This window comes from Phytophthora sojae (assembly GCF_000149755.1).
Source record: "Phytophthora sojae unplaced genomic scaffold PHYSOscaffold_1, whole genome shotgun sequence".
Taxonomy (NCBI): domain Eukaryota; phylum Oomycota; class Peronosporomycetes; order Peronosporales; family Peronosporaceae; genus Phytophthora; species Phytophthora sojae.
Window position 1 is genome coordinate 1,522,925 of NW_009258115.1, and position 14,269 is coordinate 1,537,193.

The window sequence follows — 14,269 nt, forward strand, 5'->3', positions numbered from 1 at the left end:
CAGCCGATGGTGCGGCGAGCGGCGCGCTCCAGGATTGCCATCCGCGCAGCCGCGAGCTGTCCTCTTTGGCGCGCATCAACGAGCTCCTCTCGATCCAGAGCGAGATCGGCCTTGATCATCGCCTTCAAGACGCTTAAGCAGCCCACAAACGCGTTGTTGTTAGTGAGTGTAGCATATAACACATGGTAAGGTTTGTCCGTAGCTCACCTTCGATCGGGTTACACATTGGGGGGTACGGAGCGAGGCGAAGGAAGACCAAGTCATCATGCTCCGTGACGCGATCCTCCGTTTGGCTGTGGACTGTAGCATTGTCCAGCGACACAACCACTTTCTTACCTTGGAAGTGCTCAATGTAGGTAGGAGAAGCCTTGACCTTGGCGTAGATATCGTCGACAAAAGCCGCATTCTCGCTCATCCTGATACTGCCGCGCTCCAGGTGGTGGTGTAGCAGCCCCATCTCGGTTGAGACGGCGCATTGGGTTTGGAGGTTGGCTCCCTTCGACGGTGGCAGTACCACCGTTACTCTCTCGCCCTTGTTCGCGCATCCTTGGGAGCGCTTGCAGTGCACGTTGTAATTCGTTTCATCATAGTACACGATGAAATCGCCGTTGGACATGTGCTTGCGAAGGTCCTTAGCGAATCGCATGCGTTTTGCCTTGTTTACTTGTTGCAAGTTTGAGGCTCGATACGAACCTACATACAAATGCACATATTATTGTTAGTAAAATATAGCGTAATCAGTACTGTACAAACTTCTTACCTGCTTCAGCGTGTACAACTTCCCGTTCAGCTTGTTGCTGACGGTGGAGGTGCTCAGGTCGACGCCGAAGTCGAACATCACCATATCCTTCATGGTGGCGAGCGTGTAGGTGCAGTTGTCGTCTAAGTACGCCTAGAGGGCGGCTTCGATCTCCGGCGTGCACTTTGTGCAGGACTCGCGTGCGCCACCACGACGCAGCAGCTCGGCACGACCGCTCTCAATGATGCGGCGGGCAGTCGTCGGCGGGATCCCGTTGTGGTCGGCGACGAGCATCCAGTTGTCGCCAGCGCGGTGGTCGGCGAGGACACGAGCGCGGGGAATAGCGGAGTGGCATTGGCGCGGGGAGGGCTTGGTGGGATGTCGGGTGGGGGGCTTGTGGGAAGTTGGGGAATGAGCCCAGCTACAACCCGCCTTGAACTGCGCAAAGCCCACTTTGAAGTAGGGAACGTTGTTTCCTCAACACTATCGAAAAGTAACACAATAATTTAAAAGTAACACAAATATTTCATTGCAATATCTTGAACTACTTCACCAGGTTGAAGTGGACTGACGCCACTGTGGCCCGGCCAAGGTGTAAAGCACCTACTGTGAAACCTCTAATTGTGCCCCACCCTCTTTTAGTACCCCACCTCTCATTTTAGATCACTCACCTACAGAGAGTCATACCGCAGAGTTCTTGAACACTACAAATACCACTTAAGACTAATGGATTTGGATCAAAACAAGGGTAAGCATTGATTTTGGGAGGAGTTTAATAATATATACATAGGTCTCTTAGCAACAAGTTTTCGAAGTGGGTCCTGCAAGGCTAAGTTAACCTAACCACAACCTGTTAACGTTGCAATACCAAGGGTAACGTTGCGTCAGTAAAAACTGATTCGTAAATTACACAAGGCAAGAATACCTCATTTTTCACCCAACTTTCCTCAGAGGAAAAAACCTCATTTCGTGGGAAGTACATCCTCATTTTAAATCGCACCTAAACGAACCGGATCTGTACTCATGAAGAAGGGGAGGGTTCTCAGCCTCCCATTTGCAAAAGAAACGAGAAAGCTGCCACGCGGCTGCGACGACTTTGTGATGGCTCTAGGTACCTGTATGCGTGCTGTAACATGATGGTGCGTGCGTAGGCTAACTCTGTGCGTTGTGTGGCTGTATAGGACGCGCGCTGCGCAGCCAGACGTCCAAGGAAAGTCCTGGGTACCGCGACATGGGGCGCAACCACTCCAGAGACGAAGGCTTCGTCGACGTCCAGCCGGAGGCGGAGGACAGCCCGGACGAATCTTCCCCGCGAAAAAAAAACGGACGCAAGCAACACGTACGTTAAAGACGCAGCTGCTTTGTATTGATTGCCACTAACGCGCATGTTCCGCTACCTACAGGGAACCCTCGCTCTCAAGCGCTACCCAACAAAGCGAAGTAGACCCCACGAGCCAGGCGAGCGACACGTGGCCAACGTGCGCGTGGACAAGGTGAGCGGTTATGTTGCTTGCCTATTGTTGCTCTTAGTAACGTTGCATTTTAATAATGTTGCACTGATCTGGATGATAGTTAAAATACTATCCAGTTCCGAAATCGAAGCCCAACGCACGGCCGGACGCGCAGCCCCGCCCGTGCCGAAGGCCTCGCCGCCTGCGGATGCCGGGCTGCTCGAGATGCAACCCCCGCCAGCGCCGAACGACTTGCAGCTGCTGGAGAAGGACGCGCCCGTCCGAAGGACGCGCAGCCCGTGATGCAGCCCGCGCCGCCTTTCACGAAGGCCGCGCCGCCCAAGAAGCAGGACGAGCCCCCAAGAAGCAGGACACGGCGCCCGTGACGAAGGCAACCCCAAATCGAGCAACGTTACGGAAGGTACGATAACGTTGCTGTGGATTGCTAACGTTGCTGGCTTTGCGTAACGTTGTTCACAGGTCGAAGAGCTGCGCTTGGCCGGCAGAAATTTTTTGGAACTTACCGAAACCGGGTACCTTTCTAACCGAAATAGAGTACTTGTTAATCTAAAGAAGTACATTTAAAGCTAGGAATGGCTACAAGTATTACTCTGTAGCTCAGGGGTTGTTTGCTAAATTTAGCACTAAAATCAAGGACAAGTCTAAGATAAGACTAAAAAATACGAGTTATTACTACTTTTGTGAAAGGTTGCTAAGGATTTCACAAATAAACTACGCTATGCATCCGCTGAAGCATACTTTATAGCTGTGCAACGCTTGTCAATATCTCGTGCTATCATGTCTGCTAGCTCGAGCTACGTAAGCTGTACGCCTCAAATGTTGAAAGCTTAGTACATCGTCTCACATTAGACATGCTCGCCAAACATGCAACGGAGGGTGTTAATATTGTCTTCACTGCAGATTTGGATACCTGCATGTTATTATAGGTGGCAGTCTGGCCCATAACGAGCTCTGGTTCGAATGTAGACGAAGCGATGAGTTGCGTAAATTTTAATTTAAAAAATAAAAAGAATGAGCGATCTATCTACCTGTTGGATGAGCAAATGCCGCTCATTTCGCGAAACTCTGACGATTGACTACTAAGGTTTCGCGGGTGCTGGAATAGCTCGTCCAGACTTGTCTAATCCGCATTGCAAGCGACTTCGGTGCGCCGCACATGCTGCGCACCAGGCACTCTCTGGATACTTTCCCCACTCAATACGATAGTGGCATCAAAATCCATAGCAGCAGGGTTCTGCAGTAGCTTTAACTCTCTCTATCTCTCTCTGTATATCTAGCTAGCCTAGCTCAATAGTTGGCGAGTGGAATGAAATGAAATTAGCGGTTATGTCGGCTGGCTACGCCCGGAGCCGCGCACGGCAGCAGCTCCGCATACGGGGAATAGTTTGTGAGTGGATTCCAAGTTTTTGCTCCGACCCAGAACATTTAATGGCCACTTTGTTAAGTTTCCAGGCCAAAATGAGACACTGGTCGTCCTCAGTATCTTCTTGACGTAGTTCAAGAACTCGACTTAGTCGACTGTCAGCAAACGGTTTATTTAGCAACTATTCATTCTTGCCAACAACGTTATCTTGCTACTGTAATGCTCATCAATTGATTTCTGAAGCCTTATTAACAGAAATGGCTCCAAGTCGGGCTCGCATACAAAACTAACTTGCAATTTGAACATGTTTCGCTGAGGTCGAGCCCATATTGCTTGAAGGCTGCGGATGCAAGAGCTGCTTCTTATCACGGAGAAGTTGAGGACGAAGCCAGAGTTTCCCGATGTCGCAAATGTAGTTATAGTTAGATCTAGCAGGAGGTAGAGTCGATGATAGCTCACTTGCGAATTCTCCTCGCTCCAGCAATAACCTCGAATAACCCCCCCTTCTCGGACGTTCAAGGCGACCTTTCGCCATGCCTGCCCAGTATGTCTATCTAAAACCGGGCGTCTTCACGGTCGTGGGGTTTTGCTATGGCAAGGTTGTCGCTTCAGCAAAGCGAGACGGGAAGGTCAAGGTCAAGCTCGTTCGCAGTGGGCGGTGGACGGAAGCTCAAGGCGAGGCTAAGGAGCTGCACTATGAAGAGATTGCCTCGAGAACCGTGACGGCCACTGAGGCGCTCGACGGAGCGGGCACCTTTGGTGGAGGGGTGATCTGCACGTCTCGAGTGCCAGCACGTGGAGCAAGGGTCTGGGACTATGGCGTCGTTGTCGGCTACAGATGGGACGAAGACCAGCGAGGATCACTGGATGTGAACTTTAACGGGACAGTGGTAGTCATCGCACATGAGCCAATAGCAGTGCTGGATGTGGCAGTCGAGATTTACGCGTTGCGGCCATGTATGGGCAAAAGTGTCAGTCTCATTATGCCACAAGAGCTTCGGCAAAAACACGAGCAAGTGTACAACAAGTTCAACGGTGTCGGGCAGGTCGCAGTGCGCGAATCCACCCCGATTCTTGAAGAAGTCGGCGCGAAACATTTGGACGAGACGCAACTGCTGCCACTGCTCGACATTACTAGTTTCGAGGTGAGTATGTTACCTATTCACCATATTCTCGACTATGTGTACTACAAGGATGGTGGCCGCACGCCCCCAGACGGAGTGTTATTCGGCGAATCAATTTTCGACCAAGTTCAAGCCGTGCCAGCCCGCCCCCAAGCGAATAGTGAAGGCGCAGGCACTGGGGCGGAACTGAGCGATGGTCTTAGCGAGTCACAGGAGGATTCGAGTGACGAGCCGACACCGCCAAGAAGATCAAATGTATCAGCACAAAAACGCAGACGTATTACTCGGGCCGGCCACGCGCAACCGACACGGGCAGAACCCGGGTATGAAGTACAAGTACCAGAGAGTGGCGATATCCGTCTCCAAGACAACTTGGACCAGCTCATCTCATTGCGGAAGGCTGACATCGCGGTTTCGTCGCGGACTTCGGCAGCTTCGTCGGAGAGTGGTCAGTTTCAGCCTATGACAACCCGATTCCGGTTCACACATCCGTCGGTTATCGGCTCCGCTGGGACGACGACTTCGGATGACTTGCCCTCCGTCGAGCGAGACTACCGGCGAGCCCTTCAGCAGAGTGAAGCTACGGCCTGGGCACGCCTCGATGCCGAGTAGAACCAACGCCGAGCTCTTGAAGCTCGATTGAGTGCCGCTCTGGCCGACAACCAGGCGGAGCAAGCCCGACTGCAGGAGGAGTACCGGAAACTTCAGGCGACCAACGTTCGGATGTCCGAATCCCAACAACAGGCCAAGACGGAGCAGCAGAAGTAGCTTGAAGCCTTGGAGAAGCTGAGAAGCGCAAGGCGGACGAGGTTCGAGCTCAGCAACTGCTCCAAGTCCAGAAGGCGCTCCAAGAGGCTGAGGTTAGGGCTATGCAAGCAGAACAGCGGAAGGCGCAGGAAGAACGAGCTGCCGAGATCAAGACTGAGCACGAGCTGGAACTGCTGAGGCTGAGAGAGAAGCATGCGCAGGCAGAAGTAGAGCACCAGCGGGTCATGCAGGAGCAGGAGGAGGAGACTCGCCAGCTCCTTGCAGCCCAGGAGCAGCCCGGTCTATACCCTGGCCCGTCGCTTCGACTGCTGGACGTGTGCCAATGCCAGCGGAACCCCCGGCCCCAGCACCTGTCGTGACGGCCCGATCGCCGACCGATCCGGTCCTGGCGCAGTTAGCCCAGCTCACGAGCGTGATGCACCAGTTGGTCCAAGTCAACCAAGTCAAGTCTGAGGTGACTGGTATGAGCCGCAGTGCTGGCAAGACCCAAGGTTCGGCCAAGCGTGCTGAGATCAAGTCTAAGCCTCGCGCATCAAGCGCGATGTCTGGCGCGAAGGGCAAGGCTCGAGCAACCAAGCCTGGCAGGCCCGGAGACTCGGATGGGGACGACTCTGGCTCGGACGACTCAAGCTCAAGTGATTCGTCGCAAGATGAGCTCGAAGGACAGTTTGGTGCTGTGGCGCAGCCTAAGGGGACTGATACCAGTTCTGGAACCCGCGTGGTCGTTCAAGCGATGATTCCCCATGATGCTGTGGAGAAGTTCGACGAGAAGGGACCGCTGGAGGACCGAGTCAACTGGTGGAAGAGGTTCATGTACTACGCTACGATGGCTCCCTGTGACGAGAAGACCCAGGTGGTCCAGCTACGCATGAGACTCACTGGTTCCCTCAAGGATTGGTGCACTCAGCTGCCGGATGACGTTCGCTCAGACTGGAAGAAGCTGTATCACGTTTTCAAGAAGGAATGGTGCCGTACGCTGAGCTCCAAGGCTGAGCGGTATTACTCGATGGAGATGAAGGACTCCGATACACCTCGGATGTTCTTCTACCGTCTGAACCATGCTGCTAAGAAGGCTGGTATCCCGTATCTGAGACCGACCGTCGATCACGAGGCTCACATCCGACGTTTTATCAAGGCTTTGACTGACTCAAGGCTGAGGACTACTCTTCAGGGACAGCATTTCGATACTTTGGATGAATTGGAGAAAACCCTGAAGAGGATCGAGGCTCTCTGCCAAGACGAGGGCTATGAGCAGAAGCGGCGCCCAGCGCAAGGACTTCAGTTTGGACGTTTTACCTCCACAGCGTCGAGCTGAGGGACGAGCATTCAAGGCGGAAGGTGTCGAAGTTGACCCAAGTCTGGGACAACATGCACACTTCCAGGATGACTACGACCTGAAGTACGAGGCCAGGATGTGGACCGCTCGGCTGAGCGAACTGTGTCTCCGCCTGTCCCCGCGCCAGCTCCTGCTGCTGCAAGCTCAGCTCAAGCTGAGCCCAGTCGCTCTACCTCCCTGACCGATGAAGAAATTTTCCGAGTCGCTGAGAGATTGGCCTGGAAGCTGAACCCTCAGCGCTATGACCGTGGAGGAGACCAGCACCCAGAGCAGAAATGTGACGAATGTGGCAGTCGTAACCACCCGACTGACAAGTGCTGGAGCCGACTTATCTGTGGGCGATGCCACGATGAGGGTCACCCGACCCAATTCTGCAGGCGTCAGCCGTGTTCCAAGTGTGGCGAATACCATCGCCGGGGTTTGTGCGAAATGTGGTCGGCGCTCAAGGCGGTACGCGAGGCAATCCGTACCGGAGGCTCGGTCGAGGGCCTCGCTCCTGAGGTAATCCAAGCTCTGTTGGATAGTCCGGAACTCTGAGAGAAGTCGGTAAAACACTAGGCTCGCTGGTTGGGAGACCAGTGCGTGACGAGCCTAGATCCCAAGCGCTCTGTGCCTTTGCATATGTGGGCCCAGCCCTTCCATGTTGGCGCAGAGATAACCCCGAATGTACAACTTCTTATCATGAAGCCGGTGTTTACACTTTCGATACTGACCTCAACAAGCTGGACCCGGAGGATGAGATGGAGAACCATCTCGAGTTTGCTCTGACTCCGGGCGAGAAGTATGGTTGGTGGAGTGAACACACGCTTCCTGGCGAGAAGCGGAAGATGGCGATGGTGGAGGGAGCAATCTTTCATCACCGAACGCAGATACTACTGGATACTGGAGCTACGACAAGCATTGTGGGCTTAGATCTTGCACGCAGATTAAAGCTCAAGCTGCGCCGTGGTTTCAGGCTCTGAGTAACTGGGATGGGAGATGCTCCGACCTACATTACCGCCCAAGCTAACATCAAGCTGACGCTGGGAGTGCGCGTGGTGTACATGATGGATGTCTGGGTTGGCAACATCGGAGAAGGAGTTGATTGTCTTCTCGGAATGGACGCCAATTGTGATTGTGATGAAGAAGAACGGTGTGGACATCAGGCTGTGCATCGACTATCGACTGGTCAACCAACTGATCAAGCTCTCACACTACCCTCTACCCTTGATTGACGATCTGTTGCTCGGGTTTGAGGACGTGATGTAGTTTCTGAGCTTGAACATGGCCAGCGGATTCTGGGCAGTGCCGATGACACTCCGGGCCAAGCTGATCTCAGCATTCATCTGTCCGCTGGGACACTTCCAGTGGAAGCGCATGCCGTTTGGTCTCAAGAACGCCCCGCTGATCTACCAGCAGATGCTCGATAATTGTCTATGGGGTTTCGTGCGACTTCCGCCCTGCGAGGAGGCCCGAGTTGATCCGGATGTGCTGGAGTTCCTAGGAATCGAGGTGGACGACTCCGCTAGGGAGGAAGAAATCCCGCCTCTGTCTGAGGAGAACTACCGTGTTCCGGCGAAACATTCCGGCCCCGCCTCAGCTGGGTCCTGTTCTGGGACGAAGCTCTTACATCGACGGCATCGCGTATGGAGCGGAGACCTGGGACCAGATGTGCGAAGTCTTGGATCGGTTGCTTTATCGACTGAGGTACTGGGGAATTTCGGTAAGCTTGGCCAAGAGTGAGTTTGGCAAGAAGTCTATCTCCTACTTCTCGCATGTGATTGGAGCTGAGGGAATCCGAGCTAAGCCGAAGATCGTCAAGGGAGTCAAGGACCTGCCATTCCCGACGACGCTGAAAGGAGTACAGTCATTCCTGGGAAGTCTCAACTACTACAACAAGTTTATTGAAGACCTCCCGGTTGTAGCGTCTGTGCTCTACGAGTTGACGGATGAGCAGATCCAAGCTGGACGTGATCTCGGCCGAGCTAAGGAGGCGTTTGAAATCCTGAAGCAGAAGATTGTCTCTACCCCACTGCTCAGACACCCGGACAGGGAGAAACCGTTCGTGATTATTCTACACGCTAATCCCTGGGCGGTCTGTGCAGTGCTGGGCCAAGAGTACGATGGAGTTATTTTCCCGGTGCGATACACTGCATGATCAGGAGCTCAGATACCACCCGGCTGAGAAGGAGGTCGTAGCGTTGCTCCGGGTTCTGAGAGTTTTCTACTCGATGCTGAGCGGTTGCAAGCTGCTGAAGGTCTACACCCGGTATTCTGTTGTGAAGCGGTTGTTCAAGTCTCGATCGCTAGAGGGACGCTGTGAGCAGTGGGTTGCACGTCTGTCGCCCTGGCCTTTGGAAGTTCACAAGGTCGAACGCGATGAGGATGGTTTGGTCGCGATCATGGGAGCTGGGATCACCCCCCCCTTCCGTGATCAGTTGGATAAGATCGCAGAGAACCTCATCCCAGACAAGGGACGAGTTGTCCGAACCCCACCGATCAGCTTGGAGATGCTGGAGGCGGACTACGAGGGATGGCTGCTCAGCTTTGATGGAGCTGCCAAACTTTCGGATCGCTCTGGTGCTTCCGGCTGCATTCTGTGGAAGCTCCCGTCCTGGGACGTGGTCGAAGCTCGAGGATTCCACTTCGAAGGCATTACGGTGAACGAAGCCGAGTACCATGGACTACTCGAGGGAGTTCGCATGGCGAAGGCTCGTGGCATCTTAGACCTTGTGGAGGTCGGTGACTCTCGGATTGTCATCCAGCAAGCTCAGGGCTTGATCCAGTGTCTGAGCCCAGGGCTGGAAGTGCTGCTGGTTGAGTTTGAGACGCTTCGTCCAGAGTTCCAACGATTGCGCTTGGTACATGTGAAGCGAGAATATAACCCAGCTGCGGACTACCTCACGTCGAAGACTCTGGTGACTCAAGGTCCTGTCGCCATTGAAGATCCGGTTGAGCTGGTTCAGCTCAAACAACTGAATCGGATCCCGGAGAAGCTGATCAAGGTGAATGAACCTGAGCCAGCTGAACCTGAGACTGAGCAGCGTGACACTCAAGCTGATGTAGAAGTAGTGGCTGAGCCAACTCCGCTGGAGGATGCTGCCAAGCCCCTGTTGCCCAGCGCTAAGATCTTCGTAGTGACTAGGAACCAAGCTCGGGTCAGGGACGCTGAAGCCACAGCAGCCAGGGGCGACTCCGACCAAGGTGTCGATCCCGACCAGAATGCTGAGCTCCCCGCTGAGCAAGCTCCAGCGTACTTACCTGAAGCGGCAACTCCTGCCGCGTCAATCGCTGAACGATGGAGACGCATCCTAGTTCTGCAGGAAGCTGAGCCCTGGACGAAGAAGCTCAAAGACTATCTGAACGGAGACTTGGGGAATATCTCTGCAACTGAAGCTGAAGATGTGGCCAAGGTGGTGAACCAGTTCACCCTTGATTCGAGAGGAGTCCTGTACTATCTGAGTCGAGCTACTCCGGGAAGGCCCAGGGACGCAGCTGGGAATCTGAGATTGGTTGTGCCAACGGCGCTGAGGGATGACTTGCTTCAGCTCAGTCATGAGGAGTTCCAAGGTGGTCATCAAGGGATCACTAGGACTTTCGAACGACTGCGCAGAGAGTACTACTGGCTGAGGATCTACGCGGATGTGGAACGCTATGTGAAGGAATGTGTGGATTGTGTCACTGCCAAGGGAGCTCCGCCCAACCCTGGGCCGTCGCCGGGAAACATTTTTGCGACTAAGCCCTTTGAGGTGGTCTCTATGGATTTCGTTACGCATCTACCCAAGTCCGACCGTGGAAACGTGTTCCTGCTCCTGTTCCAGTGTGCATTCTCAGTCTTCATCATGTGCATGCCGATGGGTCTGACCACAGCTCAAGATGTCGCTGAGGCTGTGTGTTCCAGAGGTTTGGTGCGAGCTCTCTGCTCCGCCATGATCGTGATTCACGCTTCATGAGTGAGGTGTTCGCCAGGTTCCGTGAGATGCTGGCAAGTCGGCAGCGTGCGACTCTGGCGTACAGACCTCAGGCAAATGGCCAGCAAGAGCGCTCAGTGCAAACAGTGGTTCGAGCTATCCGAGCGTACGTCGCTGAGCCAGATCAGAGCGACTGGGACGACCAGGTAGAGAAGTTGATGTGGGCTCTGAACACGTCCGTCGACGCCACCCGTCTCGACACGCCGTTCTACCTGGTTCATGGCTGGGACCCTCACAGCACTTTTTCGGCCATGCTGGGACCGTCTCCGACGGGTTTGGATCAGATGACTGCCTATGAGTGGCGCCGCAAGACTCAGCGTGAGTACGAGCACGCTCAGGCCTGGGCTAAGGATTTACAAGCTGAGGCCAAGGACAAACGCTCGGCTGCTCAGACAAAAATCTGGGCTGAGCTGTCTGAGAGACTCAAGAAGGCTTTTGAAGTTGGTGATGTTGTGTGGCTATACCTAGCTCAAGTGCAACCTGGGCTCACGAAGAAGTTCGCTCACCTCTGGCACGGTCCGTTCCGGATTCTGGAGACCTCAGATGACTTCCGATGCAAGCTAAAGATCGAAGGACTGGGTTCAAGCTGTATCCTTGGGTCCACATAAGTCGACTCAAGCCACGTGCCCTGTTCCCTGAACGACCTACAGTTGAGGTTGAAGTCGCTGAGGATGATGATCTGAACGCAGCGCTGTTGCTCGAAGATGCTGAAGAACCTGACGAAGCTCAGAACGTGTACGAAGTGGAGGCCATCCAAGATGTGCGTTGGGTTAAGCGGACCCGGATTTCACGGAGGGTCCGAGAGTACTTGGTCAAGTGGAAGGGGTACCCTGACACTGAGTGGTTTCCCATGTCCCAGCTAAGTTGTGGAGCTGTGCTTTACGAGTTCAACAAGAGCGCCAAGGCGAAAGCACGGTTCCAAGCAATGCAAGCTGGGGACGAGCCTCCTGAGCCTAATGCTCAGTAGAGGCACCTCAGCTGTGAACCTGTGTATGTCGCCGTGACGTTCTATGTGTGAACACTTTGTATTATGTGAACTTACGACTACGCTAAGTGATGTGGAGAATGACTTGGAGTTTCTCGTGGAAGACGCCGACTGAGCGCGAAGTGAACGTGCGTCAATACGCTCGACGCCAAGCACTCATGAAGCCGGTGATCATGACGATGGCTTCACACATCTCGGAAGTGAGCTCGGCGTACGTTTGGTGGACGAGCCTGTCGAATTTGCCCTCCCACATGTCGTCTCGGGGGTCTGACTTGAGCAACTACAGGCACTGTGTGTACTCGATGCGCTTGTGAAGTTGCTAGATCCCAGTCTTGGATGACATGTACGTGTGAGAGCCGATGGTCCGGTGCTGCTGCTTCTGGACGCGGATGCCATAGTTTGGACGAGCTCCCCTCAGGCAACCTCTGTTATGACCGCCGAGCCCAAGTCGAGGGAATCTCCTTAGCCTCACCACTCATAAGGGACGGTTGTGACGAGGCCCGAGAGAATTTTTCTCCTGACCTCGTCTGTCGTCTGCCTGAGTTCATCTCGCCCAAGCCCGGTAACAGGATTATCGTTGGAGTTTGTTGGTGCATCGGTGCTTACAGCCTTTGAGCATCCGAGAACATGGACCTGAGCTGATGTTGGTGTCATGCAGTCTCCGCTCAAACTCTGTGCTGGTTCGTCAAGCGTTTGGGGTCTGGGATGTTTGGCACTAAGCGTCTCCGGTCTGAGCTGATCCCTGATGTCTGACCGATGGCTTCTGCAGCCGCCGCAAGCATGAGTTCGGCATCCACCGTGACCATGTCGTCTTCGCCCGGATTGTCGAGCTGAGCAGAGGCGCTGATGTCTGAGCGGAGCCGGGTGGAGTTCGAGCTCAACCTCCCCCAGTGATTATGGAGTGGTTGTCCAAGATGCCGAGCTGAGTCGAGGAGCAGGCGTCCGAGCGGGGTCGTGCCGAGCCCGAGTCTAGCTTCTACTGTGGTCATGGAGTCTTCACCCAAGTCGACAAGTTGGGCGAGGATCGAAGGTCTGAGCGGAGTGACGAAGAGTCTGAGCCCAGCCTCAAATGTGATGAACGAAGTCCCCGCCTAAGTCGAGAAGCTGAGCGGAGCGTCGTGGACCTAAGCGGAGTGGCATGGGTGAGCGGAGTTGTCGGAGTCCAGTTGAAGTGCCGGGTGAAGAGTCGCTGGACTTAAGTCGAGACAGTGGTACTGACGGCGAAGTGGGTGGTACCGGCGAGTACACTCATCCGGTGAAATCAGCTTGAAGCCTGCCTACAATGGGTGCGACTGCTCAAGATCGCGGACACTTCCATCAGCTTCAACGGCACCAACGCCCCACGTGCCAACATGGAGCCTCGGCATTGGTCAAGACAAGGATATAAGCGGACCTCAAGCGGATCTCAATCGCGCTTTGGTAAGCATACAGCCGACGCTCTTCGCGCAGCCAGTCCGTGTGTACCCAGGGGGATATTGCGCCCCAACTTAGTAAGTCCTAGTTTGTGCATGTGTAAACATTTAAACAGAGTTCGTTTTGCCCCGAAGGACGCAAGTGGTGGAGGTCTTTGGCCAGAAGGTGTCTTGGCGATCATCCACACAAATTCAAGCTAACATATCAACGTTGTCAGAGTGCTTTGGTGCGACGGCAGTACGGTTATTTCATATTACTGTTACATTTTAGGGTGTATTTCATATTTTCGGGTGGAAGGTGATCCATTCTGAGGTTTAGGCAGGGTAATTGTATTGTGTGCTTGGGGACATTGGCGTGCCCCGGTGCATTGTGTGATTATTAGTATCGGTTCATTGTGGACCTGGTGCGCGGGTAGTCCCAGGGTGTGTGTGAGTACCTTGGATTCGGACTAGGCTCAAACCGAGTCACTAACTCCAGACCGGGTCGTTGCTTGACTCGAAGAGAAGAAAGGAGAAGCGGGTACGAGCCTCGCCCAGGCTCAGAGAAATAAAGGCGAACTCGGCCCAGACCCAGGCCGACCGGGAAAGAAAAGGTGTTGTGGTTCTGAGCCGGAACCAAAGAGAGGAAGTGGAGGCTATATTGTGTGTGGTGTTGTGTTCATTAAAGAAAACCCAGGGCATTTCGGGCTGTGGACACATGCGGACTGGGACTCGCCAAGTGGGGAGCGAGTTTCGTCTGGGAACACCTCCGGAGACCTTCAACATCGACAGCAGCTGGTACGGCCGACGCGAGTCTGGGCCCACAGCGTAGCCGTGATCAAACGAACCACCAAGGGGATCGCAGAGTGAGGAACACACGCCTCGCCCGACCCGAGTCGGAGCTGAGACAAGCGTTCAAGCGGCTAAGACTAGCGAAGCGGAGTGGGAGTGTACGCTCAGTGGAAGGAGCTGAGTGGAACTCTTGCAGCGCTAAGCAGGGCTGAGCCAAGTGGTGCAAGGGCTGAGCGAAGACCAAGGTCGAGCGGTCGAGCTACCTGAGCCAAGTGGTGCAAGGGCTGAGCGATGACCAAGGTCGAGCGGTCTAGCTACCTGAGCCTTCAAAAAGCACGGGCGCTTCGTC

The 14,269-nt window shown here is 54.3% G+C and overlaps 2 protein-coding genes across 2 annotated transcripts; both read left to right on the top strand.

Annotated features, from left to right (window-relative positions):
- Nucleotides 1-1,762: 1,762 nt before the first annotated feature.
- Nucleotides 1,763-2,576, top strand: PHYSODRAFT_320800 (hypothetical protein; the record flags this gene model as incomplete). Its single annotated transcript, XM_009515911.1, has 4 exons — nucleotides 1,763-1,850; nucleotides 1,921-2,078; nucleotides 2,143-2,232; nucleotides 2,328-2,576. 4 exons carry the CDS (start codon nucleotides 1,763-1,765, stop codon nucleotides 2,574-2,576), a joined length of 585 nt encoding a protein of 194 aa, XP_009514206.1.
- A 1,528-nt stretch (nucleotides 2,577-4,104) lies between these two features.
- On the top strand, nucleotides 4,105-4,995 carry PHYSODRAFT_444814 (hypothetical protein; the record flags this gene model as incomplete). Its single annotated transcript, XM_009515912.1, has 1 exon — nucleotides 4,105-4,995. A coding segment is annotated over one exon (891 nt), but the record flags the coding sequence as incomplete, so codon positions are not given.
- Nucleotides 4,996-14,269: the final 9,274 nt, after the last annotated feature.